At 35.8% G+C, this 25,279-nt stretch overlaps 1 protein-coding gene across 1 annotated transcript; it reads left to right on the forward strand.

Moving 5' to 3' along the window:
- The first annotated feature begins 6 nt into the window (after positions 1-6).
- On the forward strand, positions 7-10,613 carry LACC1 (laccase domain containing 1). The gene is made up of 6 exons (XM_081814947.1): positions 7-576; positions 1,157-1,335; positions 2,071-2,236; positions 5,445-5,670; positions 6,768-6,928; positions 7,915-10,613. The coding sequence occupies exons 1-5, from the start codon at positions 15-17 to the stop codon at positions 6,925-6,927; spliced, it is 1,293 nt and encodes a 430-aa protein (XP_081671073.1). The 5' UTR covers positions 7-14; the 3' UTR covers position 6,928; positions 7,915-10,613.
- The last annotated feature ends 14,666 nt before the right edge of the window (positions 10,614-25,279 follow it).

The following is a 25,279-nucleotide window of genomic DNA, read 5'->3' on the forward strand; positions in this document are numbered from 1 at the left end:
TACCATATTGAAGGATGGCAGAAGCAGTGTTGATTGATTTCTTTGGTTTGAAATTTAACTCTCAGAAAAATAGTCATCAGGCATTACTGAAGACATTGAATGCTGTCCGATACCACCATGCTGCCAAGGCCAAGTTTCTTTGCATAATGTGTTGCAATAACATCAGCTGTGAAAGGAATGGTGCACATAATAACTGTGAATTAGAAGCAAGCAATGGATTATCAACTCTCCTGAGAGAATTTGAGACTGTTAGCAATCCTAGTATGGCTGCCTCCTTGTATACTATTAAGCAAAAAATTGATGAAAAAAATTTGAGCAGCATTAAGGTAATTGTACCCATGCACCGGAAGACATTACTGAAGGCTTTTATTGATCAACTCTTCACCAATGTTTACAGTTTTGAGTTTGAAGACTTACAGGTGACTTTGAGGGGAGTTCCTCTGAAACAATCCACTGAAATAGACATGATCACAGCTCAAGAAGTAGAAGCAATCCAGAATGAAATACAAACATATTTGAGAAGTCTGCCAGCACTGAAAGGAGAGTTAACCATTATCACATCTCCTTTGATCTCAGGTATGTTAAACACTGTTGTTTCCCTCCTTTCTTTTGTAGACTATAGGTTTATGAGCTCATTGGCATCAGTTGCAACATGGGAGTGTGAGGGATATCAAGGGATATCAAGGGATAGTCCTTTCAGAGCCACCCTTAATAAATAAATTTGTTTTATGCAAATTCAGTTTTAAGACAAATCCCCCAGCCTTCCTTTAAAATGAGATTTATGACCCTAAGCATCTCCTATTTAGAAATTTGATACCTTAACTCATTGGCACCTTCACAGAAGAATGAAATTTTAGAAAGTCAGTCTTACTTCTTGGTTAAATGATATTTAGTGTGGGCTATATGCTGTTAGGAATAACAAAGACAAAGGGGACAGAAGATACTCTGAAGAGCAATAATCCCATGGGGATGGTAAAGAAAACACAAAGCCATATGTAACAAGAACACATGAGGTACACAGTGCTGTAGAAATTGGAAGCCAGGAAAACATGCAGCTTGAGGTGATCATAGAAAGTCTTAGTGAGACACTGGGTTTGTAACATTTTATAGTCTTTTGTATAGTGTATTTTTAATCTTTATTACTTCTATTCAACAGATATTTTCTTACATGGATTTACTACAAGAACAGGTGGAATATCTTACATCCCAACTCTTAGCTCATTCAATCTCTTCAGTAGTTCCAAAAGGAGAGATCCCAAGGTCGTTGTTCAAGAAAATCTGCGTAGGTTGGGGAATGCTGCAGGATTTAATGTGGAGAAATTTTACCGAATAAAGGTAAAATTTTGTTTCATGTTTTAGAATATCTAAAATATATTCTTGACTGTGCTAATGACTACATGGACTTTAATCAAGCTATTTAACTTTTGCATCTTGTGTTTTATCTAAAATTTTAGGATAATGCTTATGGTTGTTTTTCTTAGATCTGTACACTATAGCCTAAAAATCAATTCTATGATAGGTATCTTTCACCTGAAGTTCAATGTATCTAAAAGTACAGTCAATTCTTATAGTACCACTGCCCTTTTTGATTTAGAAGGAAGATTCCAGAATGGTGGGAAAGGCCATTATTTTCTAAATCAGCATTCGGAGGAACTAGGATCTCTATTGATGCTTTGTTTCTTACAGAATTCTAGCTTTATTTGGGTCAGGAAAAGTAAAAATATCTTTAATTTGGTAATTAATTTAACTTCTTTCCATAAATAGTACTTTATGGAAAGTGCTGCAAGTAGAGATTTACCCATCTCTAGTAGGAGATATTTGTGATGGACTTTATTAAATTGTTAAGTGTTAAAGTCTGTTTTCCTTTGCATAAAATATGCAGAGATTATAATACCAAAAGTTAAATGAGAAGTAAGTTTGGTATTTTACCATAGAAGTGATATTTTTAATGCTTATTAGTAATATTAAACTAGTTATATAATTTTATACAAAATGAGTATTTTCAGAAAAAGCTTATGGTATGAGAAATTCTTCTTTCAAAATATTTTTATCACACATCTTTGGTATTAGACTGATCATGCCAGTGACGTCTGGATTATGGAAAGGAAGGAACCTGAATCTTATGATGGAATCACCACAAATCAGAGGGGAGTCACAATAGCAGCTCTTGCTGCTGACTGTATACCAATTGTTTTTGCTGATCCTGTCAGGAAAGCATGTGGTGTTGCTCACTCTGGTAAGTATACTTAATTAAGCATTTAGGATTTTACCAGTTTTGTAGTATAGGAAAAATTATAATTTCTTTCTGCTGGGCATGACAGTTAATTACTTTACATGGTACTAAGTGTAAAAATAGGGATAGAGACAGGATACTTTTATTATAGGAGCAGATAAAAGCAGTACCTAAGTCAAATTATGTGAATCAGAGTAGAATTCCCAAAGGAAGCAATACCCAGGCTGATTCCTGAGGAATTTATAGGACTTGACTAGGTGCCAGGGTTTCTCAGCAGGGTCGCTATTAACATTTTGGGTAAGATAATCTTATATTGCAGTTTGCTTGGCTTTCAAAATTCCTAATGCCAGTAGCACCCCCAGTTGTTGTAATAACAAAAAAAGCTCCTACATGCTTTTCAGAGCACTCCAAAGGGAGTGGTACTGCCTCTGGTTGAGAACCCTTGAAGTCTAGGCAATGGGGAATAGGAAGATAAGGCATGTTGGAGAAAGGTATTCATTGAAGATGAAGGTGCAGCAGCATGTGTAGAGGTATGGAGTTAAGAAGCAAGATATGTTTGGAAAACTGCATTTATTTTAATATGTTATAGTCTAGTGCCTTTAACTATTCTGTATAGTTAAGAACAAAGGATTTTTAAATATTGTGTTAAGGTTATGGAATTTTGTTTTCTGAAGGTATTTTAAAATGCTATTTGGATTATCCTGTGGTTATAACTTTGTGAAATGAGGGATGATCTTTTAGAGTTCCTTCTGCTTGTAAATCTCTGACTACTTTGCTTTTTAGACAAAAGATAAATAAGGAAGTGGCATATTTTTCTTTTGATCTAGCTAAACTTATAGGATTGGATGACTAGCAGTCAGATTTATGATTTGACAGTATCAAAAAGTTATTTAACATTTGAGTCTTATTTCCTACATACAAAAAGAGAATCTTATTTGTTATTTCTTAGGTTTTGAAACATTATTTTTAAATACCAAAGATCAAAGCTGTCAAAATGAAACACTCTTGAATGAAGTTAAAGGTCTGACACTTTCTGATTTTTAAAACTTGTCATAAAGCCACAGTAATCAAAACAGTATGATACTGGCATAAAGACAGACATATAGACCAATGGAATAAAAGAAAGTGCCCAGAAATAAACATTTGCATATATGATCAGAAGATTTTAACAAGGTACCTAGAGTATATACAGTGGGGAAAGGACAGTCTCCAACAAATAGTGCTGAGAAAATTGGATATTCACATGCAAAAGAATGACGTTAGATCCTTATCTTGCATCATATATAAAAATTAACTCAAAATAGGTTAAAGACCCAGCGCATGGGTAGCTCAGATGGTTGGGCATCTGCCTTCAGCTCAGGTCTTGATCCCAGAGTCCTGGGTTCGACCCCACATGAGGCTCCTGGCTGGCTCAGCGGGAAGCCTGGTTCTCCCTCTCCCTCTCCCCCTGCTTGTGTGCTCTCTCTGTCTCTCTCTCAAATGAATAAATCTTTAAAAAAAAAAAATAGGTTAAAGACCTAAATGTAAGAGCTAAATCTATAAAACTTATCAAAGAAAACAAAGTGTAAATCCTTGTGAACTTGGATTAGGCAATGGTTTCATAGAAACAACACCAAAAGCACAAGAAACAAGAGTAAAGACAGATAAATTGGAATTCATCAAAATTAAAAAACTATGGGGGCGCCTGGGTGGCTCAGATGGTTAAGCGTCTGCCTTCGGCTCAGGTCATGATCCCAGGATCCTGGGATCGAGTCCCACATCGGGCTCCCGGCTCAGCGGGGAGCCTGCTTCTCCCTCTGACCCTCTCCCCTCTCATGCTGTTTCTCTCTCGCTCGCTCTCTAAAAAATAAATAAAATCTTAAAAAAAAAAAAAAAATTAAAAAACTGTGCATCAAAGGACACAGTCAACAAAGTTAAAAGGCAGCCCATGGAATGGGAGAAAATATTTGCAATTCATGTATCTGATAAGGGGTTAATGTCCAGAATATATTAAGAACTCCTACAACTCAACAACAGAAAATATCAACAACTCAGTTAAAAATGGGCAAAGGGCTTGAATAGACATTTCTTCAAACATGATAAGCAAATGGCCAGTAAGCAAATGGTGAAAAGATGTTTAATGTCACTAATAATTAGGGAAATGCCATCAAAACTATAATGAGATATCACCTCACACCCATTAGGATAGCTAATACTAAAAAAAACAAACAAAAAATAACAAATGTTGGTGAAGATGTGGAGAAATTATAACTCTGATGCACAGTTGGTGGGAATGTAAAGTGGTAAGCTGCTATAGAAAATACTATGGTGGTTCCTCAAAAATTTTAAAATAGAATTACCATATGATCCAGCAATTCTACTTCTGGGTGTCTATCCAAAAGAATTGAAAGCAGGATCTTGACAAGAGACTTGCACACTCGTGCTTATAGCAGAATTATCCATAATAGCAGAGGTGGAAGCAATCTAGGTGTCCCTAGATGGATGATTAGATAAGCAAAATGTGATATATACATACAATGGAATATTATTTAGCATTAAAAAGGAAGGAAATCCTAACACCTGAATGAAGACCTTGAGGACATTATGCTAAATGTAATAAGTCAGTCACAAAAAGACACTGTAAGATTCCACTTATATGAGGTATGTGAAGTAGTCAAATTCATAGAAACAGAAAGTAGAATGGTGGGTGCTGGGGTGCTGGGGGAAAGTGGTGAGGGGGAATTGTTATTTAGTGGGCATAGAGTTTTAGTTTTGCAAGATGAAAAAGTTCTAGAACTTGGTAGCACAACACTGTGAATATATTTAATACTACTGAAGTATACACTTAAAAAGAGTTAAAATGGTAAATTTTATGCTATGTATATTTCCCCCCCAATTTAAAAAAATGTGAATAAAAAGTGAAGGAGAGAAAGAAGACTAACATGGTATAATCCCAGTGGAAACTGAAAGTGTAGAATATTTTTAAAGGAAGTGGAAAGGACCTCCCATTAAGTCTCTCTCCCATGTCAGATGCTTTGCATAGTGTATCTCATTTAAAAACCAGTGTTTTAGTTCATTGATTACTTAGCTTAATTAATTGATTTTGTGATTCATTTGCTATTTCTGACTTTGAAAAAAAGAAACTGACTCTGCTCATTTTTAAGTTAGATATAAATCAAGGTGAAATGTTATGTTTTAACTTCCCTTATCTCTTTTTCTTCCTATTTACCAGGTTGGAGGGGTACTTTGTTAGGTATTGCTATGGCTACAGTGAATGCTATGATCACAGAATATGGCTGTAGTTTGGAAGACATTATTGTTGTACTAGGACCTTCAGTAGGACCTTGCTGTTTTACTCTGCCAAGGGAATCAGCAAAGGGATTTCATAATCTTGATCCTGAATGTGTACGGTTATTTGATTCACCAAATCCCTGTGTTGACATTCGTAAAGCCACCAGGTATGTTTGATTTCATTCCAGAACTGCAAGTTTGGTTATTGCTTATTGTTTCTAAAATGAAAATTATTTTAGACAACAATTAGTAACTCCAAGAAAAATTGAGGTGGCGAATAAATAAGTAGCTGACATACACATATATATAAAAACTTATTTTGATTATGAAATATATTCTCATCTACATTTGACTAACAAATTTTCCTGTTATCTCTTAATTGACTTTAAAGTGAAGGAAGATATATTTGGCATATAGTTTTGAGAGATCTACTTAAACTTCATATAGAAAAGTTGCATGTACTTCATAGCCCTTCTTCAGCTAAAATCTCTAATGTAATAAACTATCAGGAAGATGATATTTTAAAATTATTTTTATTCTCTAATTAACTAGAGGAATATATTTCTTAGCAAAAATGTTAGATAATATAAGCACATAGTCACTTTCAAGCTTTTTATGGTCCCTTTCAATTTTGAATTATGAAATTTTGCTATTAAAAGCCATTATTTGTCTTTTCTAAAAAAGAAAATTGTCTGATCTGAATTGTGTTTCTATTCGTCAACAAAACCTTGCCCAGATTCTGCATGATTTAGCACATAAGTAGAAAGAATTGAAGTTGATTCTTAAATGTAACTTGTGGAAATAGTATCACTAATTTATAGTCATATTTCATATTGTAAAGTGTTACGGAGAAGCAACTTCTCTGTGAAAAATTTTTTAATAGGAGGACAAGAGATGGGAAGGCCAAATGACTAAAAAGCATGCTCTGTCTGAACCAAATGAATCTTTCTGCAAATACCCTGGTAACTTTAGAAGTTTCTTCTAAATAAGTACTTGATTTTGATTATAAAATTCTGTACCCAGGTCATGTTTGCAGGACAATATAGAAGGTTTTACAGTTCATATATGAACTTAGATTAATGGTGATAAAATCTTCCATTTCTTGACTTTTTCATGTTTTATATCTGTAAAACCAATTTGCATTGTTTCAAGCAAATCTTTCCCAGAATTCTTTTACACCAGTATCCATATGTATATATTTTTTACTGCTTTGGCTATTGGTAAAATAAACTCTTGGTATCTTTTGCAAAATCTTTATCCTAAGGATTCTTCTAGAACGGGGAGGAATTCTACCACAGAATATCCAGGACCTGAACCAAGATCTTAACCTCTGTACATCCTGCCATCCTGACAAGTTTTTCTCCCATGTCCGAGATGGCCTTAATTTTGGTACACAGATTGGCTTCATATCAATTAGAGAATGAGGTACAGTAGGTTCTTTCTCTCCCTTTACTTCTCTCCTTCCTGTTTCCACCTTTCCCTCCCCTCATTTTTAAAAATAACTAATTATATTTAACTTTACCCCTTTATTCTTGGAGGAAGAATTAAGTTTCTACTTTTTAGTGAAGCAATAGAGGTAGAAAAGTTAATTTTTAGGGGCATGCTCTAATATAAAGAATAGCCACTCCTTTTCCTAGTTAATCAAGAATAATCAGGCCAGCATATAAAAATAAAAATAAAATCATTTATTTAAAAAATCCTGTATGTATACCATTTATCACCTATGTACTTGACATCAGTATATTTCCTATCATAACACCTTTATACCTTTCTTTTTTATTCTTTTGATTTTTGAGAAGAAATCTTTGCATAAAGATTTTAAATTCTAGGATAATAAAAAGTCCTCACATATCCAAACTGGCTTGGTTTTCAACTAGATTTGCAACTGATTATCTATAGCAAGGGTTGGCCAATTTTCTTTAAAGGGTAGATAGTAAATATTTTAGGCTTTGTGGTACATACAGTCTCTGTCTCAACTACTTAGCTTTGCCATTATAGAGCAAAAGCAGATATAACAACACAAACAAGTGAGTTTGACTGTGTTTCAATAAAACTTTATTTATAAAAAACAGGTGAGGGGCCAGGCAGGTTTGGCCCACAGGCTATAATTTGCTGATACACGATCTGTAGTCATTGAGTAAGACTGAGTATAATTTCATTAAATTAGTATTTATTTCAGATTTTTTTTAGTTATACAAAAATATTTCATGACAGTGATTTAGTGCTGACCCTTTAGCATATATCTAATTTTCCTTAAGTTTACTCTTAACTGAATTAATATTATTTTTAATCTTCACAATGTCTTTAACTCTTTAATATACAAAAGACTTTAGTAGGCTTAATGATCCTTACCTTGATATTATAATAGCACTAGTAAGAATCTTATATTTGTTTTCTATGTATTTTTACAGATACTTGACTGGATTTTTATACAACTATTTCTTGCCTCCTTCTAAACTGACTACAAGAGAGAAATTTAGCTGTTTGATTTACTTAAAACCAAAAGGATTACAATGGATAATTCATCTTTAGGTATATTTTCACTATTCTCCAAAGCCAAATGACTTTCACTTGATTCTAGTAAAATCTAGATGAGGATTATTCTTAAAGTTTGTTCTGTTTGTTATATAAATCAGGAATAGGTCTCTTCAGTTCATTATTTACTGGGTACACCCTATTTGTCAGGCATTGTGTGAAACATAAGTGAATCAAAGTGAATAAGACCTTTTCTCCTTGAGTCTAATGCAGTGGAGGAGATAAACACTTATAATACTTTAATTTTGATAGCAGTGGAAGAGTACAGAAGAAGGAAGGGTCGGGAAAGTGCTATAGAGAAAATGATATATCACATGGGCCCAAAAGATGTACAGGCCTTTGATAAATGAAGAACAACCACAACAGGTAGAGGGAACACCATGAACTAGGGCATGAAATTGAAAGTGTAAAACATGTTCTAGAGAGAGAAGGGTGTAGGCAGAAGTTACTAGAAAAACAGGTTGGAAAGAGATTAGTTAGTCTCAAATGCCATGTCAAAGAGTTTAGAGTTGATTTTCTGGATAAAGAGTAGGCATAAAAAGTAGAGGAGTGTTTTTATTTCCTTAGCGTCATTTGTAACAGGATGGATTTAAATTGTGAGAGACCAAAGCAGAGCGACTTTTTTAAGAGGCAAAATACTTTAAAAAGAAACAATGAAGACAGTGGAATTAAGATGGAGGAGAGTAGATGAAGAGACATTTCAGACATAGAATCAGTAGATCCTCTTAATAAATAATGAAGATGACAGGTGAGGAAGAGTGGAGAAGTCATTGATGACTCCAAGATTTCTGCTTGGTTGACTATTAACAACAGCAAAAAGGGGAAGGAAGATGTTTGGGAAAAGGGAGAAGAATAATGAGTTTGACATGCAGACTGAAGTATATCCAGATGGAAATATTTGGTCAATAACTAGAAATACAGACGTCACATCTTGGTGGGAGCTGGGAGAAAGATATAGATTTAGAAGTTGGCTATGCAGAGATGAGGCCTGAATCTGTTGGAGTAGGCTGAATCATCTAGACAGAACTACAGGGTGAGAAAAAGGAGGTTCAAGTGTGAAACCTCATACAACACCTACATTTGAAGAATAAGAAGCTGAACCAGTAAAAAAAAAAAAAAAAAAAGATGAATCATTAGAAATAAGGAGGGAAAAAACAGAGTATACTTATTTTGAAGAAAATAGCCAGTATGAATGTGAGAGGTACTCAGAATTTCCAGAGATACAAGGTACAAGAAATTTTCAGAGATAGAATAAAATGAGGACTGAGAAGGAAGCCAGTGGATTAACCATATCAAAGCTGTTCTACAAGCAATGGTGGCAGAGTCTGATTTCAGTGCATTGAGGAGGAGGATGCATAAGTGTCCTCTCTTCTTTGATAGTATTTACTAGAGAAAATAAAGTACTGGGGGTTGTATCTCAAAGGAAGGGGTATTTTTTTTTTTGATCAGTACTTTTAAGTATATTTGTAGGCTGAAGAGAGGAGTCAAGCTGTTTTCACTTGGGAGAAAATGGTGTGACATGTAATATAAGACATGTTATTTTTAATGTGAGTAGTTATATTGCATCTTAAAAAATTTTCTTATTATACATTTGTTTCTAACTGAACATGTAGTAGAATAATGCAAAATTACGTTTGTTAGGTATTTACAAAGGACTTTTACATACATTATCTCATTTTACCTTTATAGCTACTCTGAAATACATAGGTCAGTTGTTACTCTTTTTATTCAGGTGAGAAAACAGTCTCGTTGGAGCTTAAAATCATATAATTTGTGGTAAAATAAGATTTGAACCCATATCTTGTGACTTAAAATCTCATTTCAGATTTTATAGTTAATCAAAGCTATCTAAGTTAATTTTTATTTTCAACTTTTTGTTAATATCATCCATTCATACATTCAGCCAAAATTTTGTTGAGATACAAGGATAGGTTAAAAAAAATATAGTCGTAGCCTTTCAGATGTTTAATATCTAGTGAAAGGTGGCAGTCAGTAAACCAGCAATTTCAATACTGTGATTTATGTTGTACAGCTGTCACAACCTGATACCTTATTTAGTTGAATTCTTCTATGCAACTCGTAGCTCAGTGTAGAATTTAAATAAAATACCTCATTTCTTCCAGTTGGCGAAAGGCATTAAACACAAAACATAGGACAATAATTTCAAACTCATGCAAAAAACTTTTCTGTTTAATGATAACTATAAAGATAAAGAATAATTTCACACATTTAGAAAGGTTGATAATTTTCCAGTTCTGTGCATTATTTTTTTGAAGTTTACAAATTTACAGGAGTATTAGGTGGCTGGGGCACCTGGGTGGCTCAGACAGTTAGGTGTCTGCCTTCTGCTCAGGTCTAATCCCAGGGTCCTAAGATTGAGCCCCATGTTGGGCTCCCTTTTTAGCGGGGAGTCTGCTTCTCCCTCTGCTCCTCCCCCTGCTCGATCGTGCTCCCTCGCCCTCTCTCTCAAATAAAATCTTAAAAAAAAAAAGAGTATTAGGTGGCCATATTTCACTTTATGTACCAAAATATTCTAAAACCAAATAAAAATTACATTTGATTATCTGTGATTTTAGATTATCTGCTTCAGAGTATTTAATGAAAAGTCTCCTTGCTGTTTTACTGAGTGAAAAATACAGATTCATAACTCAGAAACATAATGACTAGGTTGTTAAATCATCATATCTTATTATCTCTATAAGATCTCTGTCACTCTCAAGCATTTATATATAGGTTTCTGGGACTTTGGGGGTACAATCACAATGATAATTTTTATTTTTAGTAAGTTTTGTTTTCAATCTAAGCACTGCTACTAACTGCATATAGGAAATATTGGTTGTCGTTTTATTAAGAAGAGGAATTAAGTTTGTAAATCAGATAAGAGTTCATGACTTGATTATTTTGGAGGTACTAAGTATCAAACTAAAATTTAATTGTAATTTTAAATTGTGAATAATAGCATAGTGACTAAATATGCTATACTACAGTGCTTTATAAAACAAATTAAAGAAGTGATCTTTCCACTAGGAGGCAGTATTTATACAAGTAGCTCTGCTCTGTTTCTTGATATAAAGTTGAACCAATCTATTCTCTGTATTTAGTTATACCAAAAAAAAAAAAAAAGGAGGGGCATTTAAACTTAATGAATGTATTGGTCCTACTTTATATGCAAATATCTTGTAGTTCAAGTATATAAAAGCATTTAGGAACCCTCACCCACCTGGAACTATCTCACTTCTACAGAATCTCTAGTAACTCTTTCTATAAGTAGATTTTTGGGGGAAAAATTCACAGAAGCTTATTCTGTGACACATGACAAAAACATAAATAATACCCACCAATTCAGAAGCTGAAAGATAAGATGTCAGTTACATATGAATTATATCATTTTATATCCCAAAGTGGATTTGATATGGTTTTCACTTGGTTGTCCTAAAGTTATACTTAGAATATATCCATCCTACTTTTTTGTGAACTCTTAGAGAATGCCACCAGCCTATGGAAGTTCAGGCTTTCAAGAAAGCACTGCTCAGTTATCTATGTGTTTGTGTGTGTGTATGTGTGGATCTGAGTGTTCACGCTAAATGGCAAGCAAGAAATCTGTATGTGTTATATATGATACATAGCCTCTGCCCTAAATGTAAATTCACACAAAACATATTGGATGCAGTGGAATTAATAGATTTCTTTCTATAAAGTTTTTGTAAATTGTGCAGTAAAGAGTGGGAATCATGGTTTGTGTGCTTACTGTATATGTTTATGGGAACTGTGGTCTGGCGCACCTACGTTTCCATTGTAGGCAGTGTTTTAAAACTTGTGATTTCAGAGACGGGGCAACTGCTGCAAATAATGCATTATTCTGTGCTAGATACTTGCTTAGTGAAGGAATTAGAATCTGCCAGTACTACTTTTTCCAGGTTAACACATTTAGTTTGGACTCATGATGATTGCATGTCAATTTTGTGGAGACAGACTTTTCCTACTCTCCTTAGATGCATTTTTTTTTTTTAATGGAGAAATAAATGCTTACATCGTATTTCCCGAGTCCTTGTGCCACATGCCGGTGGTAAACTATGTCTTTTCTAAATCTGGAGCAGGCTTTTTGTTTTATTTAATTCTCAGAAGGCTGGGGTGTTCAGTTATGTATTTTATTAAACAACTAAAATTTCCAGCAGACTCTTTAGCTCAGAATGTCACATTCCTTTCTAACAACAACAACAAAAAGAGTATTTTCATTTCATGAGAAACATTTGTGGAAAATAGATTTGTTAATGGTAACAATTGAGTTTTCCATTTTCTTAATTCTTAGTTTTGCATTGCACGTTGCTTCAATTTATATCTTACACATACTTCCCTATTCCTTTACTTTCCTTAAGTACGTTTTAGAGTTATATTTTCTTATCCCCCATCATCCTTGTTTTCATAATTGATGTTTCATATTCACAAGGTAACTTAATTCTTTCAATTTTATACTTTCAAGTACATATTCAGACTTGGGTATAAAAGTTCCTTGTTGGACATATCCTATGGGCCCCTCAAAACAATATCCTCCAAGTTACCATTTTCCCTCCAAAATTTGTTCCCCTCTCATGTTCTATCTCAGAGAATGAAATCATTTTCCATGAAGTTGCCCATCCAAAAATCTTAGAGTGTTTCTGAATGTCTCTCTTTCCTTCACCTCTTCTTTTCCTATGCTTCTACCTTTGTAAATCTATCATCCATTCCTGTGTCTCTGTCACAACTGCCAGATATTCAGATCATCATGTCTCATGTGCATCATTTGAGCAGCCTTCTAACTAGTCCTTATTGAATCCCTTCTTTTACTGCTATTATTGATTATTCTAAAATGCAAGTCTGGTCATATTACATCCCTCTGAATTATTTTATGGCTTTTCCACTGTCCCCAAGATAAAGACCTGCTCACTGGCTTTTATAAGTGCTATTATGATCTCATCCCTGCTTACCTTTTCAATTTCCACCATTATATCGATATCACATATTCTAGCCATTCTGCATTTTTTTCATTTCCTAGAATATACATTAAGCTAGGTCAGGTCACAAAGGTTGGTTTGCAGTCAAAGATAGACTAGAAGTCAAATTAGATTTAAGGTTACTTTCACTTAGGCTTTCTACTGAATTAGAAAACAAGCAGCACCAAGAACATATAATATAAACACCTAGGTGAATGGATATAGCACTCCAGTGTTCCCCTAGTTCCTTAGGGAGATATGACCAAAATTCAGTTGTCAATGTAGTATATTATATATTCAGTGAGTGGTATGCCGGTCATATATAGAAGAAGCTCAGTAGTTTTTGTTCCATTAGGCAGGGTGAGGGGCCATGTTAATGTTCAAAGTCTGCCTTCTACCATATAACAAAATTTTGCTGTATCTAAACATGAGTAATTTTTTTTGGATGTCATTGGGTTCACAGCAGGTCTTACCATTATCTTTCATAGTGGTGATTTATCTTGCCTCCTGGCTTTGTACCTATTGCTGGCTCTGTGTGCATAGTTCTCAAACTCATTTTTCTTGAATAACTCATAACCATTCTTTAAGGCTCAGACAAGTGGTCTCTCTTCCAGAACATTTTCCTTGGTCATTTTCCTCACTAGCATCCTGTGCATCACTTTTTATAGTCCTCAGTGTACTCATTTTTAAATGTTCTGTTTACTTGTCTACTAGTAAATGTAAGCTCCGTCAGAGTAAGGACCAGGTCTTACTCATTTGCTAGATATTTTTAATATCTAGCAAAGATTAACACATTGTAATCACATATCTATAGAAGGAAAAAAGGGAGGGAGAAGGGAAGGAATCTTTTAATGATCCAATACAAAGTCCAAAGATAAAGATTATAAAACATTTTGGCGGGGGGAGTGTGTGTGTTGTCATTTTTTACCAAGTAGTTTTCTATCTTCAATATTTAGTTGAATTTAAATAATTGTGATACATTAATGTCTTTTTGAAAAACATCTGTTTTAAAGTGTTCAGCCATGTTTCTTTAAAGAAAGAACATCTGTTTAATGTGTTCAGCCATGTTTCTTAAAAACATTGGAATTTCTGGTTTCCAGTTTGTATAACAAAAAAAACATTAAATTATTGCCTTAAAATACGTGTCTTCAGGATGCCTGGGTGGCTCAGTTGGTTAAGCGTCTGCCTTCGGCTCAGGTTACAATCCCGGGGTCCTGGGATTGAGTCCCACATCGGGCTCCCTGCTCAGTGGGGAGCCTCCTTCTCCCTCTACCTGCTGCTCCCCCTGCTTGTGCTCTCTCTGACAAATAAATAAATAAAATCTAAAATAAAATAAAATAAAATATGTGTCTTCTATGGGAATGCCATATGTTAGAGACCAATATGTATTTTGCAAAACTATTGATTTTTTTCACTCCTGCAATAATATATTTTAATATTTATTTTATATTACACAAGAGCCATGGTCCCTGATCCCATGGCACTTACTTATTTACATCCTGTTAATGAAATGAATACAACCATTTAATCAAATCACTATGACAGGGATCCAGAGAGTGAAGGTCAAATAGGTAGGTCTTTTCCATGAAAATTAAATAACTTTTCAATAGCTCTCTTGATATTTGAAAGTAAAATAGTAAAATTGTTTTGTTTTGGTAGACTCTCTAGAGTCTTGTTTTGGTAGAATCTCTAGAGCGGTAGTTCTCAACCTTGGCTACATGAATAGAATTACCTGGTAAGCTTTAAAAAACACCCAAAACCAGGGGTACCTGGGTCGCTTGTCGGTTAAGCATCTGACTCTTGATTTCAGCTCAGATCATGATCTCAGGGTCATGGGATCAAGCCCCATGTCGGGCTCTGAGGTCGCATGATGGAGTCTGCTTGGGATTCTCTCTCTGCCCCTCTCCCTTCTCCCCACTTGTGCTCTCTCTCTCAAATAAATAAAATCTTTAAATAACACCCAAAACCAATTCAATTAGAATGACAGGTGGGAGTGTTAGGACCAGGCATCAGTGCATTTCAAAGCCAACTTTGAGAACCACGGGTCACCAGGTACTTGTATATCCTCATTTAGTTGAATTTATTTAAATAATGATATATTAATGTAGTATGAAGAAAGAATGTTTGCAATAGAGATCTATCTTCGGGCTTTCAGCCATGTTTTTTTTTTTTTTTTTTTTTACCCATCATTAGACTTTCCTGTTTCAAGCTTGTAGTAAATTTGAGAATATTGAGTCCAATCTGATCTAAATTTAAAGCTTCTCTTCCCAACGTGGACCAGACAGGCATTGCTTGATCCCATTGGAAAAAGGCATACTTCCTTACCACTTATTATATTATAAAAGTGGTAAATTCCCCAAATTCAGTATTCTTATCGTAGGACATAAACTTGTGTACACAAGAATATACCTAGGTCCCTCTCTGGTGCCCCCATGGGACTTTGGCAGCTAGGGAAACTAGCTCAAATGTAGTGTTCATCCTACTTGCTAATTGTGAGTAATGAAGTCTTTTGTCCCTGACTCAGGCATCTCATGTCTTCTGCCAACATCCATGAAACAGTGATAGGCTGTTTATTAGCTAATTTATTAGCTTATAAGAAGGGTTAGATAAAGAAATTCCAGACCCAACAAAGAAGAAGCACATTTGTTACTGGGCTCCCTATCTAGAGGTGTTCATAAGTGGATGGATAAGTCCCTTGATGGGGATACTACCTAAACATAGCAAGAAATAAAGCCCCAGACTAGTTTTCCTTGGACTTCTAATGTCATTACAATAGAATGAATTTTGGGGCACCTGGGTGGCTCAGTCAGTTAAGCATCTGCCATTCAGGTCATGATCTTGGGGTCCTGGGATCAAGCCCCCAGTCAGGCTCCTCGCTCAGAGGGGAGTCTGCTGGAAGATTCTCTCCCCCCTCCTACTGCCCCTCCCCCTGCTCATGCTCTCTCTTTCTCTCAAATAAATAAAATCTTAAAAAAACAACAATAGCATGAATTTTATTATTCCTTTGAGAAGACCTAGTAAATAGGTTTATACTTGTCTACAGAATACCAGAAGATTCTTACGGAGTTAATCCAATGAGAAGGATACTGTTGTGCCCCTCCAAGTTGAACCACTAGGAAATCCCTCCATAAACATGACCTCAATACATAAATGACCCAACTTCCATCCATTGTCTCTGTATATCCCTACTCTAATATTTATTTGCTTTCAGATGAAGGGAAACTCAAGATTATTATACCAAAAATATAATTGGTTCTAGACTTCATATCAAAGCTCTTATTAGCACCCTGGGGAGTCAAGATTTGAATCCCTAATCTCTGCCTTGAGAACCCTCTTTCTGCCTTATTGTAAGTTATGTTTTATTGGAAATTCATGGACATAAGTTTCATTAGTATTAATGAGACTTTAGTATCTAACGCAGAGGTAAGAACACTCATAATACTTTTCTCTCATTGCTGAAAGCCTCTGATATTGTTTATCAGAATACTTTGAAAATGTATATTAAAATCTAGTCTGGCATTCTAAAAGAGTGGTGATTCAGGTTTGGATCACCTATGATATCTGGCCTTCACTGAGCATAAACAAAGCTTTAACACTAGCATCATGGTCATAACCTCTTAATGTCTTCCTTTTGTCTTTCCCTTTATAAATGTTTTGTGTGTTATGTACATTCATCCACTAGGTGGCAATATGTACTCAAGAATGTATACTGTGTTCTAGTCCCCTGTTCCTCTCCCACCACCCCCCTTGTAACTGAATTTAAGATGTGAAACTTTTTATCTGAAAAATAGCCATTGTATCAAATCATAAACAGTTTTATCTATATTCAAGCTCCAACCCAGAAGTGACTACAGAGATTTTAATGTTAATACTTCCTGCCATTGACTCTCAACCACATTCTCTGTCCTCCCAATATGTTCACACACACATTTGCAAAATAGATGATCCTTCATGGTCTTCTTATCCCTCAGCATTTTAGAGTTATTCATACCTCACTCCTTAAACACACACATGGCCTTTCTAAATTCCCCTATTTTTCAGCTCCAATAGTCTTAGTATCCTATCTCTTATTTCTGTGGCTCTTGCATGACAATGGACTTTTCCCTTTTTCCTTATATACTTATTCAAAACCAAATAATATAATGTTAAGGGATTTTTACATATCATCAACTTTGACTCCCTAATTTTTTTTCCAGATGAGCATACTGAAGTCCCAATATAAAGTCAATAATGTTAGTGCTGGACACAACACTAGAGACCATCTACTTAGAGAGTCTACAGACACCAGTGTTGAGACCCAGAGATCTGTTGACTTTCTTAGGGTCATCCCACAGGTAATAATGTGGAGCTGTATGTTTACTGTCTTGATCCTCAGGTCAGAGCTCTTTTCACCACAGAGCTTTGTCTTGTTTAATCATTGATTTATACATTCAACTCATATATCTATTCATCAAAAAATGTTTAAGTAGCTGCTCTGTTCCTGGAACTGTGCTAAGGTTTTCAGGTACAAATTTATAGTGACACCACTTTAAAGAGCTGAAGCTAAAATTGAGTAAACTGCCACCAGGTGGCATAAGCCCTCAGATTGGCAAGGACATTTATAGGTAGTTTGTAGGTAACCATTCAGTTTTCCTTCTTAGACATTTTTTTCAAACTCAGATGATGAGAACTGGTTTGAATGTGCAATCAGACTTGTTTTCTATTAAGGTGCTGCCAATCTGCCAGCCTCCCAGGCACAAATCTTTGCGTTATTTTTCTGTTTCATTTCATGTTTTACTCATTGACTCACTGCTTGTTCAAACTGATCCTTTCCTCACCTTTAGCCCCTTTATAAAAACCTGCAATTTAGCAACGTCAGAAAAACAACACCTTGGGCTAGTCTCAGCCTACTGCAAGTTCACTGCTACTTCTGAGCCTTTGTTTCTGCTGTTCTCTTCCCTGAAATTCCTTTTCTTGTAAACTCATCATTGACTTACCAGTATTCAACAAACATTTGAGTGGTTATTATGATGATGCTGATAAAATAGATGACAAACTGTGTACTCTATTTCCATACCAGAATCTGCTATGTCCCTTTCTACCCTTCTGAGAGTAAAGAAGATCCAGTTGGTAAAATGGGTATATGAACAAATAGATTGAAGGCAATTACCAGGCCTAGTGATGACCAAAGTATCAGCCTTGCAGGGGTGGTCAAGAAAGAAATTGGCCCTTGAGTTAGGTCTGGAGGTAACTCAATAGTTTAAATGGATACAGAGTCAAATATGGTTTTATTTATGAAATGGCATGGTATTTCAAAGTCTGACAATTTTAGCATGGTTAGAAGGTATGATGTATAGGTAAATGGCCAAAGTTGATGTTAAAAGGAAAGGTAGGGACCAGATTATGAGGGTCCTTGAATGACATGCAAGGAAGTTAGGACTTTATCCTTTAGGCATTAAAAGTCATTACAAGATTTAGGAAGGGGGATGACACAAATAGATTTGCATTTTAGAAAGATCATCCCCAGCTCTATATGGCACAGATTGGAAAAAGGTGAGACCAGATATAAAGCAACCAGTTAGGAAATGACCATAGAACCTGGGTGGGGATGCTAAGGCCTGAGCCAAGGTAAAAACTGTGCTTAAGGAAAGGCAGGGATGGATCTGAAAGCATCAGCAGAATTTGATAATATGATATTGCGATTTATAATAAGAAATATATATTTGATCTTTGTCCCCTTTCCTGGCAGAGAGCTCCTAAAACCCATGGAATTTTTTAAGTGATGAGAACCAGAAAGATGTCTTTTATTATGTTAATAAGGTGGCTTTTGGAAAACTCCTGTGTAACCAAAGGATGGAGGCTGATTGCCAGGAGAAGGAAATGATTAGAGGGTTGGAACTTACAGTCCCACCCCCTGACCTCAGGGGAGGGGAGAGCGTCTAGGGGCTGGAGGTTGAATCAATCACAGATAGTCAATGACCAATGATTTAATCAATTGTGCTACGTAATGAAGCCTCATAAAAACCCAAAATGTTGGGGTTCTGAGAGCTTGCAGGTTGGTGAACACATGGAGATTTGGAAACAGTGCTCTATAAAGAGTGACCAGTATCTGAAAAGTCAGGCAGTGGGTGAGGAGAGTAGCATTAGGAAAGACACCAAGTTGGAAATGACCTCAATGTGTTCAAGGGAGATTGAGGACCATGGCCTATCTTGATTTGTCTTTTGACTCAGCCACAGAGAGCAGCTGATAGGTTGTATGACTCCTATTTCTGCTTTCCCATATCCACCTCTTCTTCATGATTCACTTTATTATTTTTCTGAGTTATAGTGAAGGTTTCTAGTTGTATGATTTCCATGATCTCCTTTTCCATTTCCTTCTTGGCTTTTTTCAATTTGCATTTCATTCTGAATTTCTGCTTTTCTGACCTTCATCCTAAAAGTTTTGCTAACTTTTCTATTTCTAATCACCTTAGTTTCTATTTTTGGTAACATTCCCATTTGCCTCTGAGGTCCACATGCAGCCTTTTGAGGCAATGTAATTAAAATTTCCATTAGAATTATGTAATAATGAGATATTCTTCTAGCATATTTTCAAGAGCTGTGGACAAATAAACATGTGGCACTGAAAAATCCATCATGTGACAAGGATATGTATTAGTGCCTCCTGCACAGTAGACATTTGATAAATCTTTCCAAATGAATGGATTTTACATAATAATCTGTCAATAAAAAAAAATACATCGTTTCGGTGCACACTTTGCATAGCACTTTTTACTATCAGAAAAAGAAATACAGTAGGAGGCTCAAGGAATAAGCAGCAAGGCCATGGTTCTTCTGGATATGATGTCCTCTGTCTTCTTCAGTCAAATCAAGCTGACTTCTATGCTCTGAATGGAGGTGAGGGTCAGGGAACTGGTGTGTCAACCCCCTTCTGTCCATTGGGCCCTAGCTCAGGGATCTGTATGAAGTGTATCAAAACACTAGTCCAAGTGGCTGATGTCTACTTCAGCTATTTGTTCATAAATAGGAGTTCTGAATGCTTTGAAAACAGTTTGTTCTTTAAATTTTGTGAGCATTCCTTTTATAATTTGTTTACACTGTTTAGTGAACAGGCTACTGATGTCTCTCTTAGAGCAAAATTAAAATTCAACTAGGCTCACTTTGATGGTTGATCATAAATTCCAGATTAGCCAATTCCAAATTAATGATATTTTATTATCTATCTAAATATGTACATGTATATACATATATGTGAATTAAGAATGATAGCAATTTGGAACTGGAAGGAAACATAAAGAAGAATTCTGTTTAAAGCTTACATTTTACAGATGAAGAGATTTGTGACTGGTAAATTGTTCTTTTTTCTTGTACTCAAGAGACTAGTTCTATATTTAAACACAATCCAGAAATAACCTCTTTGCAGATATAATTTGCTATGATTCCATGACTCTCTGAGGAGCAGGTTACATGTTATGTAATGCTCTTATTTTTATTAGCTGTGTCTTATCATCTCCTATAAGTCTATAGGAACTTTGAAAGTAGAAATTTTGTTTTATCTTTGCATTTCCCACAATACCTGCTCCAGTACATCCCACATCTGATACTGGATTGAGCATGAAGCCATCTGCAGGCAGCCGTGATCCTACACTGAAATTAAGGAGATAGGCATTAAGGTGGTAGGTCTCCTGTGGGCTTAGCACATTTTCTTTTGCTTCAGAACATCTGATAGTTTCCCTGGATAACTTTGTTTGCTATTTAGAGACCTGTAGTGTACACTCTTCACCTGATAGTTATAAAGCTGTGTCCCTACACTCTGGCCCTCCCATTCCATTGTTTCCTCACCCTAAAACCAACATCTGCATTGGGCTGGACTGGATTTGCCATTCCCTGGTTTGGACACAAATTAGAATTGCTACCACTGAACAGGGTCCCCTTCTTGTGCCCCTCAGCTCATCCTCCTTCCTCTTGGCATGCCGAATGTAGCTCGAGCATCCTGCTATAATCCTACTCTGAGAGCTAAAGCTCTTGCTTGTCTATCACTGTTACATAAAAGAAATTGGTGTTGAAGAATTTGAAAGAATTAGTTTTGTCATTATTCACCTGACAAATATTTACTGAGTACCTAATATATACTATACTACATGCTGTTCGGGTGCTAGAGATACAACAAGGAACAAGACCAAATCCCTGCCCTCCATGGAGTTTACATTCTAGTCTAGATGGAACATGATAAGCAAGTAAATGAATAGATATATAATATAAAGTTGCTGCTGAAAAGTAAGTGCTGTGAAGGAACAAAGCAGGGAAAGAGAATAGAAAATGACATCATTAATCAAAATCACTAACATGAAGGAAATGCAAATCAAAACCACAATGAGACATCACCTCATGCTTGTTAGAATGGCTATTATCAAAAAGACAAGAGATAACAAGTGTTGGCAAGGATGTGGGAAAAAGGAGTCTTGTGCACTGTTGGTGGGAATGTAAATTGGTGTAGCCACTGTGGAGAACAGTAGAGAGGTTCTTCAAAAAATTATAAATAGAGCCATCAAAACTGAGTGACTGAAGCCACAAGTGAGATGCTCAGTGACCATGGGGCCCTAAGGACAATCTCAGCCAAACTGCTTCCATCATGTGAAAGTGGGCTTTATGATGGGCTGAGAAGTGGGCATAGAGCCACCATCTGACCCAGCAATTCTACTTCTGGTATTTATCTGAAGAAAACAAAAATATTAATTTGAAAAGATAAATCTACCCCTATGTTCCTTGCAGCATTATTTATGATAGCCAAATACGGAAACAACCTAAATGTCTATCAATGTATGACTGGATAAAGAGGATACACACAATGGAATATTACTCAGCCATAAAAAGAAGGAAATCCTGCCATTTGCATTGACATGGATGGGCCTCAAGGGCATTATGCTAAGTGAAATAAGTCAGATAGAGAAAGACAAATACCATATGATCTCACTTACATGTGGAATCTAAACCCCCCCCCCAAAAAAAAACCAAGCTCATAGATACAGAGAGCAGATCAGTGATTGCCAGAGGGAGGGGGCAAATGAATGAAGATAGTCAAAAGGTACAAACTTCTTGTTATAAAATAAGTAAGTCCTGAGGATTTAAAGTACATTATAGTGACTATAGTTAGTAACACTATATTATATATTTGAAAGTTGCGAAGAGAATAGATTTTAAAAGTAATTCAGAAAAAAAAAACAGGAGGGAGTGCTATTTTAGAAAGAATGGTCAGGAAAGGCCTGGGCTAGAGACATTTTGGAATCATCTGCATAATGTGTTACTGAAAGCCATCCATCCATAGGACAGATGACTGAGATCATGTAGAGAATAAATGTACTTAGTGAAGAAATGTCTGAGGACTCAGCCCTGGGCATTCCAGCATTAGAGGTGAGGAACTGAGGAGGATTCAGGAAAGAAGATCAAGAAGGACTAGCCACTGAGATAGAAGGACAGGCCAGCAGGAGAGTGTAGTGTTCTGGAAGTCGAATTGAGAGAGTATTTCAAAAAGGAGGACAGTCAGGTTAGACCAAGAATAGACTTTTGATTTTGGCAATCAGAAGTTAATTGGCGACAAGGAAATAACAGTTTTGTTGAAATGGAGGGGACCCTGATAGGAGTCTGCTCAAGAGAGAATGAGAGAAGAAATGGAGAGTGAATATACACAGTGCTTTTGCAGCACATTGCTACAAAAGGAAGCAGAAAATGGCAGAACCTAGAGAGAGCTATGACCAAGAAAAGCTTTGATTTTTCTAAAATGGGAGAAATAAAATACCATTTTTGTGAGCAGAGAACAAAGATACAGCAGAGAGAAGCTGATGATGGCAAGAGAGGGGGGTTATCATGTAGGCAAGAGGCAGTGAGATTCAGTGTGTGTGTAGAACACTTTTCTTCCAGTAAAAACAACCTTCAGCCAAAGACTTAGGGCATTGCCAAAGAAGGCAAACAGACAATAGTAAATTAATCATTTTGGCAAGTGTGCATTTCACTTCTGCTCTGTTTTGATTTCTCATCATTAAATTAAGTGAATAAGTGAAGTTATACTGATAGTGAGAATGTTGATATACAGAATTTTAGACAGTGACCAGTCAGTGAGGTCAATGGTTATCTTAGTAAATTATTTGTAGTGTCTAATCCTAGAATAACTTGAGATGTACACTCTCCAGTATCTGGTAATCTGTCACATCACATTATTGTAATTAGACCCACATCATTAAAGCAATAGCAGCTTCTTTTTGTAGCATGTCTGCTAATGGGGCTTTAGTTTTTTGAGGAAAGCCTCAGAGAAAACCCAGATGGGAAAAGTATGACCCTATGAACAGAAAATACAACCTTTCCTGTTTGGGTTTTTCTCTTTATAATACTTCAGTTCTAAGTTCTCAGGCATAAATAGGGGTGGAAACTGACCTAAAGTCCAATGTACTTTTTACCAAAAAAAAAAAAAAAAAGTATTCTACAGGATGAGAAATTCAAATGAGATAAATAAGAAACAAGATTTTCAGGACATCAGTTGTGATCAGAAAGAGGGAGCACCCTCAGTGACTATAAAACCTTAATTAAGACAGGTGTGATGAATTCCTGTTAATGTAAAACTAGAGACTTATAGATCTAGAGAAAGACAATAAAGATCATCTATTCCAACCACTTTATTTTACAGATGAATAAACTCAGTGACCAAGTGATTAAATAACTTACACGAAGATGCAGAGGTGATTATTTGGCTGTGTTGGGTGAGTTTTAAAAATTAATAAAAAGAAAGCTAGAATAGTAATAATAATAATAACACTTATTGAGTGCTTTCACAGACCAGGCACCCTGCTGACTACTTTACAGTCATAACCTCAGTGAAAATTTCCAGCAACTGTATGAAGTGGAAAGTAAGAGATTTCTTAACCAAACTGCTACTTAATTGACTTACCAATTCCACTACTTATATCTCTATTACCTTCTCTTTAAAAAACTGACTGATGCATCTAAAACTAACGATGTAATGTATGGGGATTAACATAAGAATAAAAAAATTTAAAAAAAAGCTGACTGATGCAGGTAGAATGATGAATACTTTAGGCTGGTTAAATCTTTTTCAAAAATTTATTTCCATGTATCTAATCTGTAATCTGCAGGCACAATCTACATTGGTATCAGTATCAACTGAGAACTTGTTAAAAATGCTGATTATCAAACTACGCCCAGACTCCAAGGCTTGATACCAAATGTCTTTCATCCTCCTTGGACTAGTAGCTACTCAAGGCATACTTATCTTACGGTGAAAGGCAGGAGTTCACGAGAGCAAGCCCAGTTGTGCAAGTACAGTTCAAACCTCTGCTCATGTCATGTCCACTAACATCCTGTGAGCCAAAGCAAAGCAAATGGCCAAGTCTAAATTTAAGGGGTGAGAAAATACACTCTTCTCATTCAGGAGAGGGATGAGGATGAATATCTGATAAACAGGGATCTAATCTACCATCTGAATTTAAAACTGGTATTTTCTTCTTTACAAAAATAATGTTTAGTATGTTGTTATCAAAAGCAGTGCAAATAGTTGACTCAGTACCATTTAACAAATATTTATTGAGTGATTTTTATTTGTTGGTGTGTGTTAGATATTCAAGAAATAGAGATGGATGAGACAGTCCCTGCCCTCAAGAAGCTCAGAGACTGGGGTGCCTGGGTGGCTCAGTTGGTTAAGTGTCTGACTCTTGATTTTGGCTCAGGTCATGATTTCAGGGTCATAAGATTGAGCCCTATGTTGGGCTCCACTCAGAGCAAGATCTGCTTGAGATCCTCTCCCTTTGCCCCTCCCCTCACTCACATGTGCTCCTGTGCTCTTTCTCTCTTAAATAAATAAAATAAATCTTAAAAAAAAAAAAAAAAGAAGATAGTAGGAAGGGAAAAATGAAGGGGGGGAATCGGAGGGTGAGACGAACCATGAGAGACTATGGACTCTGAGAAACAAACTGAGGGTTCTAGAGGGGGAGAAGGGTGGGGGATGGGTTAGCCTGGTGATGGGTATTAAAGAGGGCACGTTCTGCATGGAGCACTGGGTGTTATGCACAAACAATGAATCATGGACCACTACATCAAAAACTAATGATGCAATATATGGTGATTAACATAATAAAATAAAATTTAAAAAAAAAAGAAGCTCAGAGACTGACCTATAAGCAAATCAAAATTTCGTGTGATGAATGCATCAAAAGCATTTACAGCTCTCTAGGGTTGGTGTCATTATTTTCATTTTATACATAAGAAACAGACTAAGAAGGATTAA

This window comes from Leptonychotes weddellii, chromosome 3, assembly GCF_054177405.1.
Source record: "Leptonychotes weddellii isolate Sample4059 chromosome 3, ASM5417740v2, whole genome shotgun sequence".
Taxonomy (NCBI): Eukaryota; Metazoa; Chordata; class Mammalia; order Carnivora; family Phocidae; genus Leptonychotes; species Leptonychotes weddellii.